At 42.3% G+C, this 21,387-nt stretch overlaps 1 protein-coding gene across 1 annotated transcript in view; it reads left to right on the top strand.

The window, feature by feature from the left end:
• RAB31 (RAB31, member RAS oncogene family) overlaps window positions 1–21,091 on the top strand; it is an 88,691-nt gene extending 67,600 nt beyond the window's left edge. The window contains exons 6-7 of the mRNA XM_069731044.1: window positions 10,290–10,399; window positions 12,934–21,091. Coding sequence (XP_069587145.1) covers window positions 10,290–10,399; window positions 12,934–13,031 — 208 coding nt within the window. The 3' untranslated portion in view covers window positions 13,032–21,091. The remainder of the gene's footprint in view (window positions 1–10,289; window positions 10,400–12,933) is intronic.
• The last annotated feature ends 296 nt before the right edge of the window (window positions 21,092–21,387 follow it).

The following is a 21,387-nucleotide window of genomic DNA, read 5'->3' as shown; positions in this document are numbered from 1 at the left end:
GCAGCCGGGATGCTGAAAACTGCAATCAGACATGAGACATCCAGGAGACAACGGACAGGCAGCTGGGCTACTGGACACCGCAGGAAGACGGGAGACGTCCAGGAGACCACAGCCAGCAGAGAAGTTCAAGGTGTACCAAGAAACTCAGATTCATAGTAGCACTGAAGTCTTAGTACCAATACACAATGGTAAAACATATGTATATATACGGTAGTTAAAAAATATATCACTTTACAATACTTGCTTTTTGTATTCTGAAAATAAAAAAAAATAAAGTAAGGAGCTGTAAAAATATAAACACTGAAAAGAAAAAAAATCTAAATACCAGAATTGCTGTTTTTTTGGTCACTTACCGCAAAAAAAATCATATGTACTATAAGAAAAAAATAATTTAAAAAAGTGACACATCCTAATTATTTGTTTTATAAATTCTGAATTTTTTAAACTAGTCTGCTTGGAATTTTTTTTCTTCGTTTTTCAGTACATTCCATGGTAAAGTGAATGTTGTTAAACTTTAACCCATCCCACAAGAAAACAAGCCCTCTTATGGCTCTATTGACATAAAAATAAAAATGACAGCTTTTTAAAATAAGCAAAAACAGAAATTGTTTTTGATGGAAAGGGGTTAAGTCAGTAAGTTGCTCTGTTGCCAGCTTACCCACAGTTTTAAAAAATAGGAAATAATAAAAATGGTAAATAATGATTAAAAAATGTAAAAAATAACAAACTATTTCATACAGTAAGCGAGACACGGCCTGAAACTTTATACCCTTGGTAACCTCAAGCCTCTGGAATTCTGAAACATATTGATTCTTTTAACTTTTTTTTTTAAATGTATCTCAGCGACCACAGGTAGGAGATTCACAATGTATTAGAGACCTCTTGTGGCCTTTAGAGAGAATACAGTTTCGATGAATTATTCGTGCATAAGCCGTTCAAGGATTATCTCTTCAGTCACATATTAGAAAAAGATGTTCATGATTCTTCATGTACACCAAAATCAGTCCGAGTTTCACCAGTGTTTTGGATCCGTGTTTGTGTGTCAGTTGTTATCTTTTGGATTTCATCAGTGATTTTCAAGAAAAAATAACTATTTTTTTCTCATATTTTGGAATATTAATCAGGGACAGTATATGGATTGCACACTGATGGCATCCATGTGCTGCTTATTATTCTCATGGAACCAGACTTGTTTGGGTAATTTTGATCTGTGACTCAGATAAAAAACGGACCCATTTCCGTTATTTTGTTGTGAACACACAGCCTTCACTGGGTAAATGTTTTATCCATGGAAACCAAGAAGTATCGTTTCTCCTTGCGGAGAGTGACATGTTAAACATGTCGAGATGAGGAGACTTAAAGCCGCAATGCTCCCCTGGGAAATATGCAAATTGTCTCTTCAGAGAGGAAGAGTACTAGAACTCTAGTGCTACCTATTGGAAGTAGTAATCATACAGTGTGATGCAGTGACCCCTGTAACAGGTAGGGGGCGCTGCATGGTCTCCCCAGTATACGCACGGAGGCGTATTGAGGCTGTGAGAGTGCATGGCAGTTGCATGCATGGATGTGATTATATGACAAAGTCCGGCATTGTGGTGAATGGCCGATATGTGTATCGCAGAGGAGGAGACTCTGCGCTGCCAGCCTGAAGTGATGTGATGTTCTGGGACCTATAGTCCCACAAGTATTTTGTGTTGTATAATAATCATGGGAGGTTGGCAGGGCTAGTTATGTGAGATGGGTGGGACAAACTAGCCACACACCCACACTCCCACCCAGGGGAGTGGTTAAGGATATATAATGTGACCAGGGTGTGGGTCACATGTCCTGTTTGAAGCCTGTGTTGGAAGACCTGGGAGGAGGCTTCCTGAAGAGCACATGGTGGGGCTTCAGACCTGGTGGCCGGGGGTGTTGGACTACCGTCCTGAATAGCACCCGGACAGGTCACATGCCTGGGGTGTTGGACGGAGTCCTGAATAGCACCTTGACAGGCCACACGCTTGTGTGTTGGGAGGTCCTGGGAGTAGGACCAGCTGAAAAGCGCACAGTGGAACTGTTGGGGAAGCTACCGTCCTTCGGTGGGTCTGGAGTGACTAAGATATGCCGCACAGGCAAGTTGGTGATTCCCGTGAGGCAGCTTTCCCAGAGGATTGACAAGGAGTCAGCAGGTGGAGCAGGAGCTCCCGTAAGGTACCATAGACTGCTGGTGCTTGTGTTGTTTTATAAACTGTGTGGTAACCCACGGCCACTGGTCAGGAGAGGACCAGCGTGTTTAGTTGCTGCAACTGTAATGTCATATGTTGGTGCCTGTTGTGCTCCATGGACACTAATCAACTGTATGGAGTGCGGTCACCCACGATAACTGGACACAGAGGTTCAGCATGATTAGTGACTGCTTTTTCAAAGCCATATACTGATAATGTGAAGATTGATGCAAAGACTGTTTGCTTATTGTTCATATTTCTGTGGTTTATGGTGCCATAATAAACCATGTGGACTGTTTTGTGTGAAAAACCGTGCCCGTGTGCTTGAATCCCGTGCTAAGCAAGTGTCCCCCAATACACTCAGTAAGAGCAATCTTACAACAGTCAATGTCGACCCTTTAACGAGCCTTGTCACATGACTTAGGATAAAAGCCAAACCAGAATCTCAATTTGCAGACACTGTGTTTCGGGGTACTGCCCCACGTCAGTGCAAAGTGGAGATCTGGTTTGGCTGAGTGAGAGGCGTCTGACTGGGATCCAAGAAGTATCGTTTCTCCTTGCGGAGAGTGACATGTTAAGCATGTCGAGATAAGGAGACTTAAAGCCGCAATGCTCCTCTGGGAAATATGCAAATTGTCTCTTCAGAGAGGAAGAGGACTAGAACTCTACTGCCACCTATTGGAAGTAGCAATCCTAACAATCAATGTCGACCTGTTAACGAGCCTTGCTTGTCACATGACTTAGCCAAACCAGATCTCCACTTTGCACTGACGAGGGGCAGTAGTCCGAAACACAGTGTCTGCAAATTAAGATTCTGGTTTGGCTTTTATCCTAAGTCATGTGACAAGGCTCATTAAAGGGTCGACATTGACTGTTAGGATTGCTACTTCCAATAGGTAGCAGTAGAGTTCTAGTCCTCTTCCTCTCTGAAGAGACAATTTGCACATGATTCCTGGAAATTCACTTTTAGAACATGTACGTGATTCACAGACGTTTAAATAAAACCTAAAAGACACAAAGCTGGCCCTTTAAGAAGGTTCATGATACATTCACTGCTTACAAGTTGTCTGCAATACTGTAAATTTCGTCTGTTGAGAAATATTGACGTGGTAGTGTACATTGCAAACTTGGTATAATAGGAATTTATGCTAGTTGGCTATAATGATTTCCCATACACCGTGATGTCATATAAAAAAACTCTGTTGTAATATTGATTAGAAAAATTAGTAAATGATTTGAATACTATACTTAATAATTGTAACAAATATAGCAGAGCGAAGGGTATATGTAATGGTATTGTTCACTCCTCAAAAAGCAGGTGGGCAAACACAAACAGAAATTGTGGTAAACTCAAAGCACTGATTACACAAGAATATATAGCCATCAGTCAGGATTTCGCCGAGAAGCTGATATCCAGCTGCCAGGGGGAATTGCAGAAATCTTGAAAAATCAGGGACAACACTGTACATTTTTTTTTTTTTTTATAAACTTGATGTATTTGTCAATAAAAGTTTAAAAACACATGAAATGCTTAGGATGTGTGCACACGTTCAGGATTTTTCGCTATAAAAATGAGATAAAACCGCAAAAAAAACGCATACATTAAGCATCCTATTATTAGAATGCAATCCGCAATTTTTGTGCACATGTTGCATTTTTTTTCCGCGGCGGAATCACATTCCGCATGTTCATTCTTTGTGTGGAATTGCGGGGATTCCGCACACATAGGAATGCATTGATCTGCTTACTTTCTGCATGTGGCTATGCCCACCATGCGGGAAGTAAGCGGATAATGTGCGTTTGGTACCCAGGGTGGAGGAGAGGAGACTCTACACTCTACTCCAAGCCCTGGGAACCATATAATTGTTAAAAAAAATAATTAAAATAAAGAATTGTGATATTCTCACCTTCTGGCATCCCCGGCAGCCTTCCCGCTCCTCGCGATGCATTCCGTTCCCAGTAATGGTTTGCGGCAATGACCTGTGATAACGTAGCGGTCTCGCGAGACCGCTATTTCATCTGGGGTCATTGCCGCGAGGCATTACTGGGAACGGGAGCTGCCGGGAGAATTGCGAGGAGCGGGAAGGCTGCGAGGGACGCCGGAAGGTGAGAATATCACGATTTTTTATTTTTTAAAATTATTTTTAACATTCTATCTTTTTACTATTGATGCTGCATAGGCAGCATCAATAGTAAAAAGTTGGTCACACTTGTCAAACACTATGCATGACAAGTGTGACCTACTTGTCAATCAGCTTTCTAAGCGATGCTACAGATCGCTTGGAAAACGCTAGCATTCTGCAAGCTAATTATGCTTGAAAAAACGCTAGTGTTTAGCGAGAAAACGCATGCTAAATCCACATGCGTTTTACCCGCAGCACAGTTGTGGAATTGCCACGGGGTATACAGGCTGTGACATACAGAGTGTGGGGTATACAGGCTGTGTGTGACATAAAAAGTGTGGGGTGTACAGGCTGTGACAGACAGAGTGTGGGGAATACAGGATGTGACATATAAAGTGTGGGGTATATAGGCCGTGACATACAGAGTGTGGGGTATACAGGCTGTGACATACAAAGTGTGGGGTATACAGGCTGTGACATACAGAGTGTGGGGTATACAGGCCGTTATATACAAAGTGTGGGGTATAGAGGCTGTGACATACAGAGTGTGGGGTATACAGGCTATGTGTGACATAAAAAGTGTGGGGTGTACAGGCTGTAACAGACAGAGTGTGGGGTATACAGGATGTGACATATAAAGTGTGGGGTATATAGGCCGTGACATACAGAGTGTGGGGTATACAGGATGTGACATATAAAGTGTGGGGTATATAGGCTGTGACATACAAAGTGTGGGGTATACAGGCTGTGACATACAGAGTGTGGGGTATACAGGATGTGACATATAAAGTGTGGGGTATATAGGCCGTGACATACAGAGTGTGGGGTATACAGGCCATGACATACAAAGTGTGGGGTATACAGGCTGTGACATACAGAGTGTGGGGTATACAGGCCGTGACATACAAAGTGTGGGGTATACAGGCTGTGACATACAGAGTGTGGGGTATACAGGCTGTGACATATAAAATGTGGGGTATACAGGCCGTGACATACAGAGTGTGGGGTATACAGGCCGTGACATACAAAGTGTGGGGTATACCGGCTGTGACATACAGAGTGTGGGGTATACAGGCTGTGACATACAGAGTGTGGGGTATACAGGCCATGACATACACAGTGTGGGGTATACAGGCCGTGACATGCAAAGTGTGGGGTATAGAGGCTGTGACATACAGAGTGTGGGGTATACAGGCTGTGACATATAAAATGTGGGGTGTACAGGCTGTGACATACAGAGTGTGGGTTATACAAGCTGTGACATGCAAAGTGTGGGGTATACAGGCTGTGACATACAGAGTGTGGGGTAAAAAGGCTGTGACATATAAAGTGTGGGGTGTACAGGCTGTGACATACAGAGTGTGGGGTATACAGGCTGTGACATACAGAGTGTGGGGTATACAGGCTGTGACATACAGAGTGTGGGGCATACAGGCTGTGACATACAGAGTGTGGGGTATAAAGGATGTGACATACAGAGTGTGGGGTATACAGGCCGTCACATACAAAGTGTGGGGTATAGAGGCTGTGACATACAGAGTGTGGGGTATACAGGCTGTGACATATAAAATGTAGGGTGTACAGGCTGTGACATACAGAGTGTGGGTTATACAGGCCGTGACATGCAAAGTGTGGGGTATAGAGGCTGTGACATACAGAGTGTGCGGTATACAGGCTGTGACATATAAAATGTGGGGTATACAGGCCGTGACATACAGAGTGTGGGGTATACAGGCTGTGACATACAGAGTGTGGGGTATACAGGCTGTGACATATAAAATGTGGGGTGTACAGTCTGTGACATACAGAGTGTGGGTTATACAGGCCGTGACATGCAAAGTGTGGGGTACACAGGCTGTGACATACAGAGTGTGGGGTATACAGGCTGTGACATATAAAATGTGGGGTATACAGGCTGTGACATACAGAGTGTGGGGTATACAGGCTGTGACATACAGAGTGTGGGGTGTACAGGCCGTGACATACAAAGTGTGGGGTATACAGGCTGTGACATACAGAGTGTGGGGTATACAGGCCGTGACATACAAAGTGTGGAGTATACAGGCTGTGACATACAGAGTGTGGGGTATACAGGCTGTGACATATAAAATGTGGGGTATACAGGCCGTGACATACAGAGTGTGGGGTATACAGGCCGTGACATACAAAGTGTGGGGTACACCGGCTGTGACATACAGAGTGTGGGGTATACAGGCTGTGACATACAGAGTGTGGGGTATACAGGCTGTGACATACAGAGTGTGGGGCATACAGGCTGTGACATACAGAGTGTAGGGTATACAGGATGTGACATACAGAGTGTGGGGGATACAGGCCGTGACATACAAAGTGTGGGGTATAGAGGTTGCGACATACAGAGTGTGCGGTATACAGGCTGTGACATACAGAGTGTGGGGTATACAGGCCATGACATGCAAAGTGTGGGGTATAGAGGCTGTGACATACAGAGTGTGGGGTATACAGGCTGTGACATATAAAATGTGGGGTGTACAGGCTGTGACATACAGAGTGTGGGTTATACAGGCCGTGACATGCAAAGTGTGGGGTATACAGGCTGTGACATACAGAGTGTGGGGTATACAGGCTGTGACATACAGAGTGTGGGGTATACAGGCTGTGACATACAGAGTGTGGGGCATACAGGCTGTGACATATAAAGTGTGGGGTGTACAGGCTGTGACATACAAAGTGTGGGGTATACAGGCTGTGACATACAGAGTGTGGGGTATACAGGCTGTGACATACAAAGTGTGGGGTATACAGGCTGTGACATACAGAGTGTGGGGTATACAGGCTGTGACATACAGAGTGTGGAGTATACAGGCTGTGACATACAGAGTGTGGAGTATACAGGCCGTTATATACAAAGTGTGGGGTATAGAGGCTGTGACATACAGAGTGTAGGGTATACAGGATGTGACATATATAGTGTGGGGTATACAGGCTGTGACATACAGAGTGTGGGGTATACAGGCCGTGACATACAAAGTGTGGGGTATACAGGCTGTGACATACAGAATGTGGGGTATACAGGCCGTGATATACAGAATGTGGGGTATACAGGCCGTGATATACGGAATGTGGGGTATACAGGCTGTGACATCTGCTGTCAATGTAAACCAGACTGGTCTCCTTCTCAGTGATTTAACCCCTTAGCGACCGCCGATACGCCTTTTAACGGCGGCCGCTAAGGGTACTTAAACCACAGCGCCGTTAATTAACGGCGCTGTGGAAAAAGTAAAAAGCGCCCCCCAGAGTCGGATTTTCTCCGGGGTCTCGGCTGCCGGGGGTAGCCGAGACCCCAGAGAACATGATTCGGGGGGGGTTTTACCGACCCCGCATTTGCGATCGCCGGTAATTAACCGTTTACCGGCGATCGCAAAAAAAAAAAAAAACACGATTTCTTTTTAATTTCTCTGTCCTCCGATGTGATCGCACATCAGAGGACAGAGAAATGGGGTCCCAGGTAGCCCCCCAATACTTACCTATCTCCCCCGGTGCTCCTCGTGGCTCCCGATGGGCGCCGCCATCTTCAAAATGGCGGGCGCATGCGCAGTGCGCCCGCCGGCACCGGGAGAATCTTTGGGGGCTCTGCAAGCGCAACATAACGCCCACAGACCATCCTATCTAAGTCTGCATTCCAAAACGGCGCTCCTTCCCTTCCGAGCTCTGCCGTGCGCCCAAACAGTGGTTTACCCCCACATATGGGGCATCAGCGTACTCGGGATAAATTGGACAACAACTTTAGTGGTCCAATTTCTCCTGTTAACCTTATGAAAATAAAAACTTGGGGGCTACAAAATCTTTTTGTGGAAAAAAATATATTTTTTTATTTTCACGACTCTGCATTCTAAACTTCTGTGAAGCACTTGGGCATTCAAAGTTCTCACCACACATCTAGATAAGTTCCTTGGAGGGTCTAGTTTCCAAAATGGGGTCACTTGTGGGGGGTTACTACTGTTTAGGTACATCAGGGGCTCTGCAATCGCAACATAACGCCCACAGACCATTCTATCAAAGTCTGCATTCCAAAACGGCGCTCCTTCCCTTCCGAGCTCTGCCGTGCGTCCAAACAGTGGTTTACCCCCACATATGGCACATCAGTGTACTCGGGATAAATTGGACAACAACTATTGTGGTCCAATTTCTCCTGTTACCCTTGTGAAAATAAAAACTTGGGGGCTACAATATCTTTTTTGTGGAAAAAAAAAATATTTTTTATTTTCACGACTCTGCATTCTAAACTTCTGTGAAGCACTTGGGCATTCAAAGTTCTCACCACACATCTAGATAAGTTCCTTGGGGGGTCTAGTTTCCAAAATGGGGTCACTTGTGGAGGGTTTCTACTGTTTAGGCACATCAGGGGCTCTCCAAACGCGACATGGCGTCCGATCTCAATTCCAGACAATTCTACATTGAAAAAGTAAAACGGCACTCCTTCTCTTCCAAGCTCTGCGGTGCGCCCAAACAGTGGTTTACCCCCACATATTGGGTATCGACGTACTCAGGAGAAATTGCACTACAACTTTTGTGGTCTAATTTCTCCTGTTACCCTTGTGAAAATAAGAATTTGTGGGCGAAAAGATCATTTTTGTGTAAACAAATGCGATTTTTTATTTTCACGGCTCTACTTTATAAACTTTTGTGAAGCTCTTGGGGGTTCAAAGTGCTCACCACACATCTAGATAAGTTCCTTAAGGGGTCTAGTTTACAAAATGGTGTCACTTGTGGGGGGTTTCCACTGTTTAGGCACATCAGGGGCTCTCTAAACATGACATGGCGTCCGATCTCAATTCCAGCCAATTCTGCATTGAAAAAGTCAAACGGCGCTCCTTCACTTCCAAGTTCTGCGGTGCGCCCAAACAGTAGTTTACCCCCACATATGGGGTATTGGCATATTCAGGAGAAATTGCATAACAAAATTTATGGGTACATTTCTGTTTTTACACTTGTGAAAATAAAAAAAATGGTTCTACATTAAAATGTTTGCAAAAAAAAGTTAAATGTTCATTTTTTCCTTCCACATTGTTTCAGTTTCTGTGAAGCACGTAAAGGGTTAATAAACTTCTTGAATGTGGTTTTGAGCACCTTGAGGGGTGTAGTTTTTAGAATGGTGTCACACTTCGTTATTTTCTATCATATAGACCCCTCAAAATGACTTCAAATGTGATGTGGTCCCTAAAAAAAAAGGTGTTGTAAAAATGAGAAATTGCTGGTGAACTTTTAACCCTTATAACTCCCTAACAAAAAAAATTTTGTTTCCAAAATTGTGCTGATGTAAAGTAGACATGTGGGAAATGTTATTTATTAACTATTTTTCGTGACATATCTCTCTGATTTAAGGGCATAAAAATACAAAGTTTGAAAATTGCAAAATTTTAAAATTTTTCGCCATATTTCCGTTTTTTTCATAAATAATCGCAAGTAATATCGAAGAAATGTTACCACTAACATGAAGTACAATATGTCACGAAAAAACAGTCTCAGAATCAGCGGGATCCGTTGAAGCGTTCCAGAGTTATAACCTCATAAAGTGACAGTGGTCAGAATTGCAAAAATTGGCTCGGTCATTAAGTACCAAATTGGCTTTGTCACTAAGGGGTTAAGAAACCTATATGCATGAGATAAGAATTGGCCAAACCTCCTAACTATCCCCCAACAAATGATGTTGTAGAAAAATGTTTGGGCCTTAGGAATGAGTTTTATTTGGTATGGAGATAAACTGCTGCCAGGAAAGTCTGACAGTGTCTTTGTCCGAGCGAACACCGGAGTGCGTGGTCGGACGAGTGCTCCTGTGTATGGGGGAGTCGGGAGAGATAGCTTTCAGCCGACAGCGATAACTATGGTCCGCTTTACTCACACAGTTCTATAGCATATTGCAATGTTGGATGACTTCTATATTTTCAGTGTTTCCAACTGTGATATTTTGCATTTTTTTCAGGGAGGTATCAATGAAAGATGCCAAGGAATATGCTGAGTCCATTGGAGCAATTGTTGTTGAAACTAGTGCAAAGAATGCCATCAATGTTGAAGAGCTCTTCCAAGGCATAAGTAAATATTCCATCCCATAACCATAATCTATTTACTTGTACAGCTTATCGTCTACATTAGTAAGATGGTACTCTGCAAGCACAGTGCTGTTGAAATTAATTTTTCCCCATCTTTCTATGCCGTGTTTTAGGCCTCTTTCACACATCCGTGTCTCCGGTACGTGTGGTGACAGTTTACACAAGTACCGGAAACAATGACATACGTAGACACATTCAAATGAATGGGTCTGTGCATATGTCAGTGTGTTTCCAAGGACCGTGTGTCGATGTGCCCCACAAGTAGACATGTCTGTATTTTACCGTCAGCACCGGCCGCAAAATGTTCTGCACATGTGCACAAGGAGAACACACATGGATGTCATCTCTGTGACACACATCGGTGCCAGGGAAGAATTGCTACAGTAAGCGCTGTTCCCCGGCGCTGGGTGCTGAAGACGACTCTCATCATTCTCCCCTGCTCTGCTGGTGATCGGCGCGAGCAGAGAAGAATGATGAGAGTTATATTCAAGTCAGAACAATGATAGCAGGTGGGGCTTTTGGGACTATTTCTCCCATCAACCTACACCTGCTGCCACTAAATAACAGTGACAGCAGGAGCGGATGATGGGGTTATTCCTCACCCACTACCTGCGCTATAACTAATAAATGAATGAAAAACCCAGCGTGGGTTCCCCTGTATTTTCTATAACCAGCCAGGCAAAACTCACAGTTGAGAGCTGCAACCCTTAGCTGTCAGCGTCATCAAGGCTGGTTATCAAGAATAGATGGGTCTTCACATTGTTTTTTCAATTATTTAAATAATTTAGAAAAACGGCGTGGGGTCCCACCCATTTTTTATAACCAGCCTTGCTAAAGCTAACAGCTGGGGCTGGTATTCTCAGGCTGGTAAGAAGCCATTGATATAGGCCCCCCAGCCTAAAAATAGCATCCCGCAGCTGCCCAGAATAGGCGCATCTATTAGATGCGCCAATTCTGGCGCTTTACTCGCCTCTTCCCACTTGCCCTGTAGCAGTGGCAAGTGGGGTTCATATTTGTGGGGTTGATGTCACCTTTGTATTGTTAGGTGACATCAAGCCCATGGCTTAGTAATGGAGAGGCATCTATAAGACACCTATCCATTACTAATCCTATAGTTATATGATAAATAAAGGGACAGTCAGAATAACGTCTTTTTTTAGAAATAAAACAAAACACATATTTCCTTTTTTATTTAAAAATAACAAACACAGTTATACTCACCTAACACCTATTCTACCGAAGCCCTCGTGACTTTTCTGGGCAGTTGCGGGCTGCGATTTTTAGGCTAGGGGGCCTATATCAATGGCCCCTTACCAGCCTGAGAATACCAGCCCCAGCTGTTAGCTTTAGCAAGGTTGGCTGTCAAAAATGGGGGGGACCGCACGCCTTTGAATTATTTATTTAAATAATTAAATAAAAACAGCGTGGGGACCCCTCTATTCTTGATAACCAGCCTTTGTGAAGCTGACAGCTGAGGGTTGCAGCCCCCAGCTGTGAGGTTTGCCTGGCTGGTTGTAGAAAATAGGGGGGAACCCATGCCGGGTTTTTCATTCATTTAGTTATAGCGCAGGCGGCGGGTGAGGAATACCCCCATCATCCGCTCCTGCTGCTGTCACTATTAATAGCGGCAGCAGGTGTAGGTTGATGGGAGTAATAGTCCCAAAAGCCCCCACTTGCTTTCATTGTTCTGACTTGAATATAACTCTCATCATTCTCCTCTGCTCGCACCGATCACCGGCAGAGCAGGGGAGAATGATGAGAGCTGTTTTCAGCACCCGGCGTCGGGGAACAGCGCTTACTGTAGTGCTTCTTCCCTACCATCTGTCCGTGTGGTACTGATGCGGCACACAGTTGCCACATGTGTGCCACAAGTATTACACACACAGACACGGATATCTCCGGTACCGGAAAAAACGGACGTGTGAAAGAGGCCTTAGTTTTAGTCCTTAGTTCCAAAGTGAGTAGTAGTGAGCATGTGCAAGCACTCCAGCGTCTATAGCATTGTTTCTTAAAGGGAACCCGTCAGCAGGATTGTGCACAGTAACCTGCAGACCGTGTCAGGTCGGCGCCATTATACTGATTACAATGATATCTTGGTTGATGAAATCCGTCTTGTGGTTGTTGTTTAATCAATATTTTCAGTTTTTAGTTAATGATATGCCCATGCTTCGGGACAGCCTGGGTGGGGGTCTTCATGTGGTGCTCTGCTTAGCCCTTTAAATGCAGTGCTAAAGACTCCCTCACTTGTCAAAATTTGATATCTTAAAGAGACGATCTGTAACAATTTCTGAGCCTTGCTCATAATTCCATCATGTGTCCAATACTAAGAAAATCCTGAAAACATGACTTGTGGGGGGCCATGAGGGCTGGAGCTGAAAAACACTGGTCTATAGGCATGTTGGATGCACATGCTCACTACCTACCACTCTATTCATATAGGGGACTCTGGGCCCCCGTCATTAGGGTTAGTTCACAATAAATGGGCAATATTTAACACACAAATATTATATATTGCAGGTCAGAGAATCCCTCCACTGGATCCACATCAGAATGGCTCTAACGGTGCAATGAAACTCGGAAGACAATCCTTACAGCCTACAAACAGATGCTGCTGATACAACCTATCACCATGAATACATAAAATCATAGTTGTTCAGTGAGCTCAAGGAGATGGATACAGACATGAAAATAAATGACCATTAAATAGGAAGGAAATAGAATATGTTCATGGTAAAAGTATGTGTATGCTTTTCCCTGCATTTAATTTGAGCCAAAAGTAGTAGTGCAGCCGACAAGGAAGAAGGGTCTTTGGATTCTTTGGATCCATTTCCATTAAGAGTATATTCATAGATAGCTGATTGTTTTTTGCAGAATTCATGTATGTGCAAGAAATGCACAAACTGCCAACACAACCCCATACAGATACATACAATAGTAGAAATCCCTGCCGCAATTCTGCCACGTGTCAGTGTAGGTCCAAGAACTGCACCATAAATGGAGAGTAAGAACTGACTCTTTGCTGTCTAGCTGTAACAGTATTTCATTGTTTGTTTGCACATACCGTAGTTTTCTATCTCGATTCTTTTACTTGTACTAAGCAAATATTGAAATTACAGAATGTTAGAACTTTTTACACTTTGAGGGTTTGTCCACTTTCAGGAGAGTGGGCCCCAGACTTTACAAAATAGCTAAAAGGCCAGAGTCACATTAGCGTATCACATCCGATGCAAGAGCGATATGCTAATGACACTCGGCTCCTGATCTGCTGCGGGAGGGGCCGTGTGTCTGTGCTCCGATCCTCTCGCATGAGTGGATCGCTGCACAGCTGCGGAGGAGATGGTCCAAGCACCGAGACCGGATCAGTATTGGGGAGCCACTACTGAACCCAGGAATGGCGAGAACCTGCTGACTTTGTTATTTTATGATCTGGTCACACTTTCCTTAAATGTAAAATAATGCAATTAACATGCAGGTTTATAATGCTCTGATACCATGTGATGTCGGCACTGAAAGCCCTGCTGCTGGAAGGAAACAAACTTTATTCCCCCCTGCAGCATTTGGCTTCCAGTGGTGGTGCCGGCGCTGGATCTGTCACCTCTTTGTGTATAGCCGAATCAGCATTATAGCAGTGTCTGGGGGCTCAGTTACGCTCACCACTCTCTGTACACAGCACATGGCTGAAACCCTTGCCGATGCCACCACTGTGACTGGAAACCAAATGCTGCCAGGGGAATAAAGTTAATTTCCTGCTGGCGGAGGGGCTTTCAGCGCCTGCACCACACCGTATCAGAACGCTGTAGATTAAGCCCCATATATGCAGGCTAATAGTGTTATCTTACATGACAAGTTCCCTTTAAAGCTGAAACCCCCTTCAATTTTAACTAAGCAATAGTAATTATCAAATAAAGTAATAGTGATAACAACAAGGCTATATACACCTGTATATTGTCTCTTGTGTTGTAAGCCAAATAAGGAACATTGGGTTGGATAGAAATCATTCCATCACTGCTATCTTCTAACAAATATGGGTTATTACAGGAACACAAGATCTATTAATCAGGAATGTGCCCATATTTCTACCAGTGACCGCTTATATGGCCAATTGTAAAACTCTTAGCTGGAGCTTTGATAAACATAACTTTTTGGTAATAGGTTCAGCCCCATATATATTGTAAGATCCATGTGTGACCAGAAATAGTGCTATGGTAGGTCATAAAAAATTGATTCATGAGGATCTGACTGCGGTGACTGTTTAGGACAGATTTTCCTGGAGAGCCGTCTGTGCATACAAAGCCTCTTTTATTAATCAGAAACTAATTCTTGTCCTGAAATACAAGCACAAAGAGGATGTGTGATGGTAGCAAGGCAACACAGGCATAGCCATGACATCTAAGTGGGCCAAAGACAAACTAATGTGTACAGAAGGAGATGTGCCTGGCTGGAATCGCAGAACAACTGCTTTTAGAAATGTAAAGACAAGGAACGCATGCCTGAGTATAGGAAATTAGGGTGATAGGGAACCTGTCAGCTGAATCCTGGGGCCCGAAATATGAACAGCAAGGTTCAGAGGCCGGCCCTGTCATTCATTCAATTATGTTTTGCTCTGAAACACTGTGGCTTCTCAGAGAAAACATACATTTCAAAGTCGGCCAGTGACCATGCTGTATAATGACTAGTCCAAGAGGCCAGTCCCTGGCAGCTTCTCCAGTCTGTGCTCAACTGAAGTGACAGGTCTCTCCCAATGTGGGTGTGCAAGAAGAGACCTGCCACTCAAGGGCAGCGGGGTGGGGACAAGCTGCTGGGGACTGGGGTCTTGAAGTAGTCACCCAGGCGGCATGGTCCCAAAGACTAGTGTAACACATATCTGCTGGAAGTGGCAGAGCCAAAGTCTGAGTTATGCTGCTCGTGGTTCACTTCACTTTACATATGATCTGTCTTATTAGATTCTACAGCACACACTGCTTACATTATTATGGGTTTATCCATCATGAGCGCTGATAAATTAGTGCTCCATGATAGGTAAATCAGTCATTCTGATTGGGCAGCTATTTTGTTTGTATCCACATCAGTTACAGGAGCCCAGGTGAAATTGGCGAGGACACTGATGCCCAAGCTTAGCTGCCTGGCTCTGCATGATTAACAACTCTCTGCCATATGTGTATAGGGAGAGGTCTGTCAGTCATGCAGAATGGGGTGGAGGAGTGCCAGCCTCATTGGCTAGTCATTGCCGTCACTTCGTTCAGAGTCCAATGTAGAAAGCATGTTTTTTTTCTGAAAAGCCTTAGCATTTCAGAATGAAACAAGAGTATTCGTGATAAGGGAACCTGTTCCTGATTTATGCTGCTTGTGTTTTGGGCAGCATTAATCACATGAAGGTTCCCTTTAATTTGTGTTTAGATTAACTAAAATTGTTGAGGTCAATATTAGAAATGTTCCCGACTGTGTGCTCATTTTCCTATTGCCGAACGTGCGAACTAGAACACATCTACATTGTCCTTCCTTGCTACACAAACCTTCAGAAACAATTGTTTTTGAATACTAAATCCCTTATTCTTAGTTCATGTGTCTTATTAGTGCATGTGGAAGTCATATGAGGGGGAGATAGTTGGGGATTTCTGCTGTGAACCCCCCTTTTAAGCCACAATGGAGACTTGGTAACAATTATATTCGCTAACTCTGAAGGTAACAATCATGTTCTATATGTTTTCCCATACTTCTGAATGGGCGATACGTAATAATGCATTTCCCCTGAAGTGGGTGTACAGCTGATTATATATCTTTTAAAAACCCGACCAATCAGCCACCAGGCACATTCTGAAGGTTTTAAATAATTGATCATTGTCATTTGCATGTCAACACCCAAATTATTAATGTAAAAATAATGCCTATTTTTAGGATAATCACCCAAATAAAGGTCAAGATATAGCTTCACAGTACTAAGGAGATACTTGTGTAAAGCTTACATTGTTTTTTATGGTTTTTTGTTCAGTCCAGAAAATCTTCACATTGTCTTGACAAAAGTAAATGTATGTGGACATAATCTATCTTGACGATATAGTGGAAATTTTAATGGTCAGTTTAAATGAGTGTCTTAATTGTAGTCCTTATATTGTTTTTCATGTGTGAATATTGGGTACATGGCTAGTAATAGTAAGGGGTGAGAAAAAGGGAAACTTGATTTGGTCATTTCTTTGCTGTTTTGAAGATGTGATCAATATGTCTCTGCTAAGGCCATTGTCACAGTCAGAGAATCTGTGATTATGGAAAATGACCATAAACTGGTATATTTCACAATGCATATTCCAGCTATGTCATTTGTCTCTCTAATCTCACATTCACACAACCCCCCACCCTAGTAAGTGTATATTGTAATGTGTCCCCTGGGCTCCATGGCTCCTACAAACTGCAGGACTCTTAGGCAGTCTGCCTTTACGAACAAATGGGAGAGAATAGGTCGTTCTAAAGAGCTCACTGAATCAGAGTGTGGTCCTGTATTCGGATGCCACTATTGTAACCAGTCAGATCATGAAATTACTCCCCTACTCAATATTCAAACAATTATTGAAAAGTGGAAACATTTAGGATCCACAGCATCTAAGCAGCAAGGTAGCACACTAAGCACAGTTATAGAGCAAGGCATCCAAGTGTGGTGGAGCATATGGCAGAAAAATAACCTACGCTCTGCTGTCTCAATAACTGCATAGTCCAAACCTCAAATGGGACAAAAACTCCACTGGGAGCTTCATAATATAGGTTTCCAAGGTTGAATAACTGCATGCAAGCATTACATTAAGTTCAATTTCTTGCATCAGATATCGTGGTGTAAGGCACTCAACATTGGACTCTTTAGTACAAACGTGTTGGGTGGAGTGATAGATCACACTTTTCTATCTGGCAGTCTAATGGACCAGTCTGGGTTTGGTGAATGCCTGACTGCATTGTGCCTACTGTGACGTTTGGTGGAAGATAGGTTGGTCTAGGCCCCTTATTTTCATTGAAAGAAAATGCTTCAGCACACCATGACATTTTGGACAAATGTATGCTTCTAACTTTATGGGAGAGTTTTAGGAAGGTTCTTTTATGCTTCATGACTATGCTCCAATAAAAACATTGTAGTTTGTGTTTGTGTGGAAAAACTTTCCAAGTCCGCGTAAAGCCCCATTCTCAGCTCCATTGAACGTCTTAGCGATGAACTACAACAGAGATTGCAATTTTCGGTCTTTTTGTCCAACATCAGTGTCTGACCTCACAAATGTTCTGCTCAATGAATGGGCAAAAATTCCCACATACGCCCTCTAAAATCTTGTAGAAAGCCTTTCCAAAAGAGATGAAGTTATTTTACTTGAAAGGGGAATAACAAGTGTATGTTAATGCCTATGGATTTAGATTTGGATGTCATAAAAGCTCCAATAGGTGTAATGTGTAGGTATCTCAGTACTTTTGGCCATGAATACCAATGGACTTATTGACTGTTCCAATGACAGCCACAGAAATTGAGAGTGTATTTCTGAACTGTAATACAGACTGTAATTCATAGTTAGTATTTTCAAAGTTCCTCAATTTTTATGTAGACGCATTTAATACATAAAATGCACAATGGTGTTCAAATGTTGTATGTCTTCTATAGCGGTTAGCAAAAGGATAATCATGAAACTACACGACCAAACTGGATAAGGTGGAAATGTTTGGCCTTTCTCGTAAACTGTTTTTAAAAGTATTCCTGCCCATAGCGAGCAATGTAGTCTGGGTAAAAGCAGTTTGCTTTGGGCAACAAGTGAACTCTTCTTTACTCTAATTTTATTCATCGGTCAATCAAGTGTTATTGCTGGTGTTATGGACTGTCCCAGTATTCTTGAAAGTTGTGAATAAATGATAGTAAAAACATAGAGGAGCCTAATGCTTAAAAATAGCCTGTATGCAGATAAACAGATATTTGGGTTTGTTCACATGTAGCGTTTTTTTTTGTACAGAAAAAAACACAGCATTTTACAGTAACTGCAAAATTAATTTGATTTTAGAAACATTGCATTTTTACATTGCATTTTTTCCTTGTGTTTTTGACCTGTGGTGCATTTCATAAAAAACACAGCATGTCAATTCTTCCGGGACTTTTTCTTCAGTTTTTACCCATTAGGCTCAAAATGGCTTAACTACTAAAAATTGCATCAAAAACTGCATTAAGAATGCCTTTAGTTTATGCTATGGTGTTCCGGACATAGCCTGAGTTTTTCCAAAACGCAACATCAAACGTGTGTTACGTGTGAACAAACTCTTACAATTCATAATGTAGAATGACTATTTGTCCATTTTTACAAAATGTTAGATGGGTTGTCACTTACCTACCGGTCCCTCACTGTTCTTGTTCTACAGATGTCCCCCACTCCATTGCTTCTTTTTTGGTGGATTGATATATGACCAGTGTGGTGAGTGACTGGCTGCAGTACTTCCATGTCCGTGTAACCAAAAAAGGAAGCAAGGAGGCCAATGAAGTACCTGTGAGTTATCAGTAGATGACTATATAATTTTTTTGCATTATTAGAAAATGTTGGATTGTCCCTATTAAAATAAAAAAGAGTAGTGGACAATATCTAAGTCAATGACCACTATAGCCACCTTACATAGTATGTATACTATAATAGAGAAGATAAAGGTACAGTGCCTTGTGAAAGTATTCGGCTCCCTGGAACTTTTCAACCTTTTCTCACATATCATGCTTCAAACCTAAAGATACCAAATGTAAATTTTTGGTGAAGAATCAACAACAAGTGGAACACAAATGTGAAGTTGATTGAAAATTATTGGTTATTTTAAATTTTTGTGGAAATTCAAAAACTGAAAAGTGGGGCGTGCAATATTATTCGGCCCCTTTAACTTAATACTTTGTTGCGCCACCATTTGCTGCGATTACAGCTGCAAGTCGCTAGGGGCATGTCTCTATCAGACTGAAATTCTTGCCCATTCTTTCTTTGCAAACAGCTCAAGCTCAGTGAGGTTTGATGGAGATCGTTTGTGAAAGCAGTTTTCAGCTCTTTCCACAGATTCTCGATTGGATTGAGGTCTGGACTTTGACTTGGCCATTCTAACACCTGGATACGTTTATTTGTGAACCATTCCATTGTAGATTTTGCTTTATGTTTGGGATCATTGTCTTGTCTTGTTGGAAGACAAATCTCCATCCCAGTCTCAGGTCTTTTGCAGACTCCAACAGGTTTTCTTCAAGAATGGTCCTGTATTTGGCTCCATCCATCTTCCCATCAATTGGGATGGTGTGTTCAGGGTGATGAGCTGTGTTGCCTTTACGCCAAACATATCGCTTGGCATTGTTGCCAAAAAGTTCGATTTTCGTTTCATCTGACCAGAGCACCTTCTTCCACATGTTTGGTGTGTCTCCCAGGTGACACTTTTCATGGATATCTTTGAGAAATGGCGTTCTTCTTGCCACTCTTCCATAAAGGACAGATTTGTGCAGTGTACGACTGATAGTTGTCCTATGGACAGACTGTCCCACCTCAGCTGTAGATCTCTGCAATTCATCCAGAGTGATCATGGGCCTCTTGGCTGCACCTCTGATCAGTCTTCTCCTTGTTTGAGATGAAAGTTTAGAAGGATGGCCGGGTCTTGGTAGATTTACAGTGGTATGATACTCCTTCCATTTCAATATGATCGCTTGCACAGTTCTCCTTGGGATGTTTAAAGTTTTGGAAATCATTTTGTATCCAAATCTGGCTTTAAACTTCCCCACAACAGTATCACGGACCTGCCTGTTGTGTTCCTTGGTCTTCACAATGCTCTCTGTGCTTCAAACAGAACTCTGAGACTATCAAAGAGCAGGTGCATTTATACGGAGACTTGATTACATACAGGTGGATTATATTTATCATCATTAGGCATTTAGGACAACATTGGATCATTCAGAGATCCACAATGAACTTCTGGAGTGAGTTTGCTGCACTGAAAGTAAAGGGGCCAAATAATATTGCACGCCCCACTTTTCAGTTTTTGAATCTCCAGAAAAATTTAAAATAACCAACAAATTTCGTTCAACTTCACAATTGTGTTCCATTTGTTATTGATTCTTTACCAAAAATTTACATTTGGTATCTTTATGTTTGAAGCATGATATGTGGGAAAAGGTTGAAAAGTTCCAGGGAGCCGAATACTTTCACAAGGCATTGTATGTTTGTCTTTGCCCCATTAGGAAGCAGATATTGATGGAAATCCTCTTCTATGAAATTCTTTAGTACAGACAAATGCTTGCATTATGGCTATTATCACATAATAGAAGTAAAATCACCTTTTAGTGCCCATAAAAAGACAAATGTTGCCTGTAAAGTGCGTCAACATGAGTATATTGAATTGGTTCTAACAATACTTTAGCAGTGAATCCAAAATGTTCTGACTTGTTTCTTATGTATTAGATGCAATATAAGACTTTAACCTCATTTATTTAAACTGTTTTTTTTAGTTTCTAAAACATTAGTGTTGCTTTGTTGGATGATTCCTTGATTTGTTTTGTTCTGTAAAACTAAGAATGGGCTGGTTCCCAATTTTGTACTGAATGTATAACATATAGAAATTATGTTCATTATCATCATTATATTATACGTGTTATGTACTTCTGACTTTATTCAACAATATAAAAAGCAAATAAACTACTTTAAGTTTTTTTCTTTAAGGTGTGAAAACTTAATTCAGACATGAATTACCATACATCTTGACATGTAATATTGTATTAATCTTCTTCCTAAAGCCAATTTACCTACAGCTCACCTGTATAGTTTATCAGATCCTGAACATACCGCTATGAAAGAATATGTTAACGAAAGTTTACTGAAGAGTCATATCTGTCATTCCTAAGAATTCTTAACCACTTCCACTCATGCCCAACCTGTATAATCAGCATACTTGGGCTAAATGGTTTTCAAAACTGGATCTTAGAGGGGCTTATAATTTGATATGTATCCAGAAGGG

This window comes from Ranitomeya imitator, chromosome 6 (genome assembly GCF_032444005.1).
Source record: "Ranitomeya imitator isolate aRanImi1 chromosome 6, aRanImi1.pri, whole genome shotgun sequence".
Classification (NCBI taxonomy): Eukaryota; Metazoa; Chordata; class Amphibia; order Anura; family Dendrobatidae; genus Ranitomeya; species Ranitomeya imitator.
The sequence above is the reverse complement of the archived record's forward strand: the minus strand, read 5'-3'. Positions and strand labels throughout refer to the sequence as shown.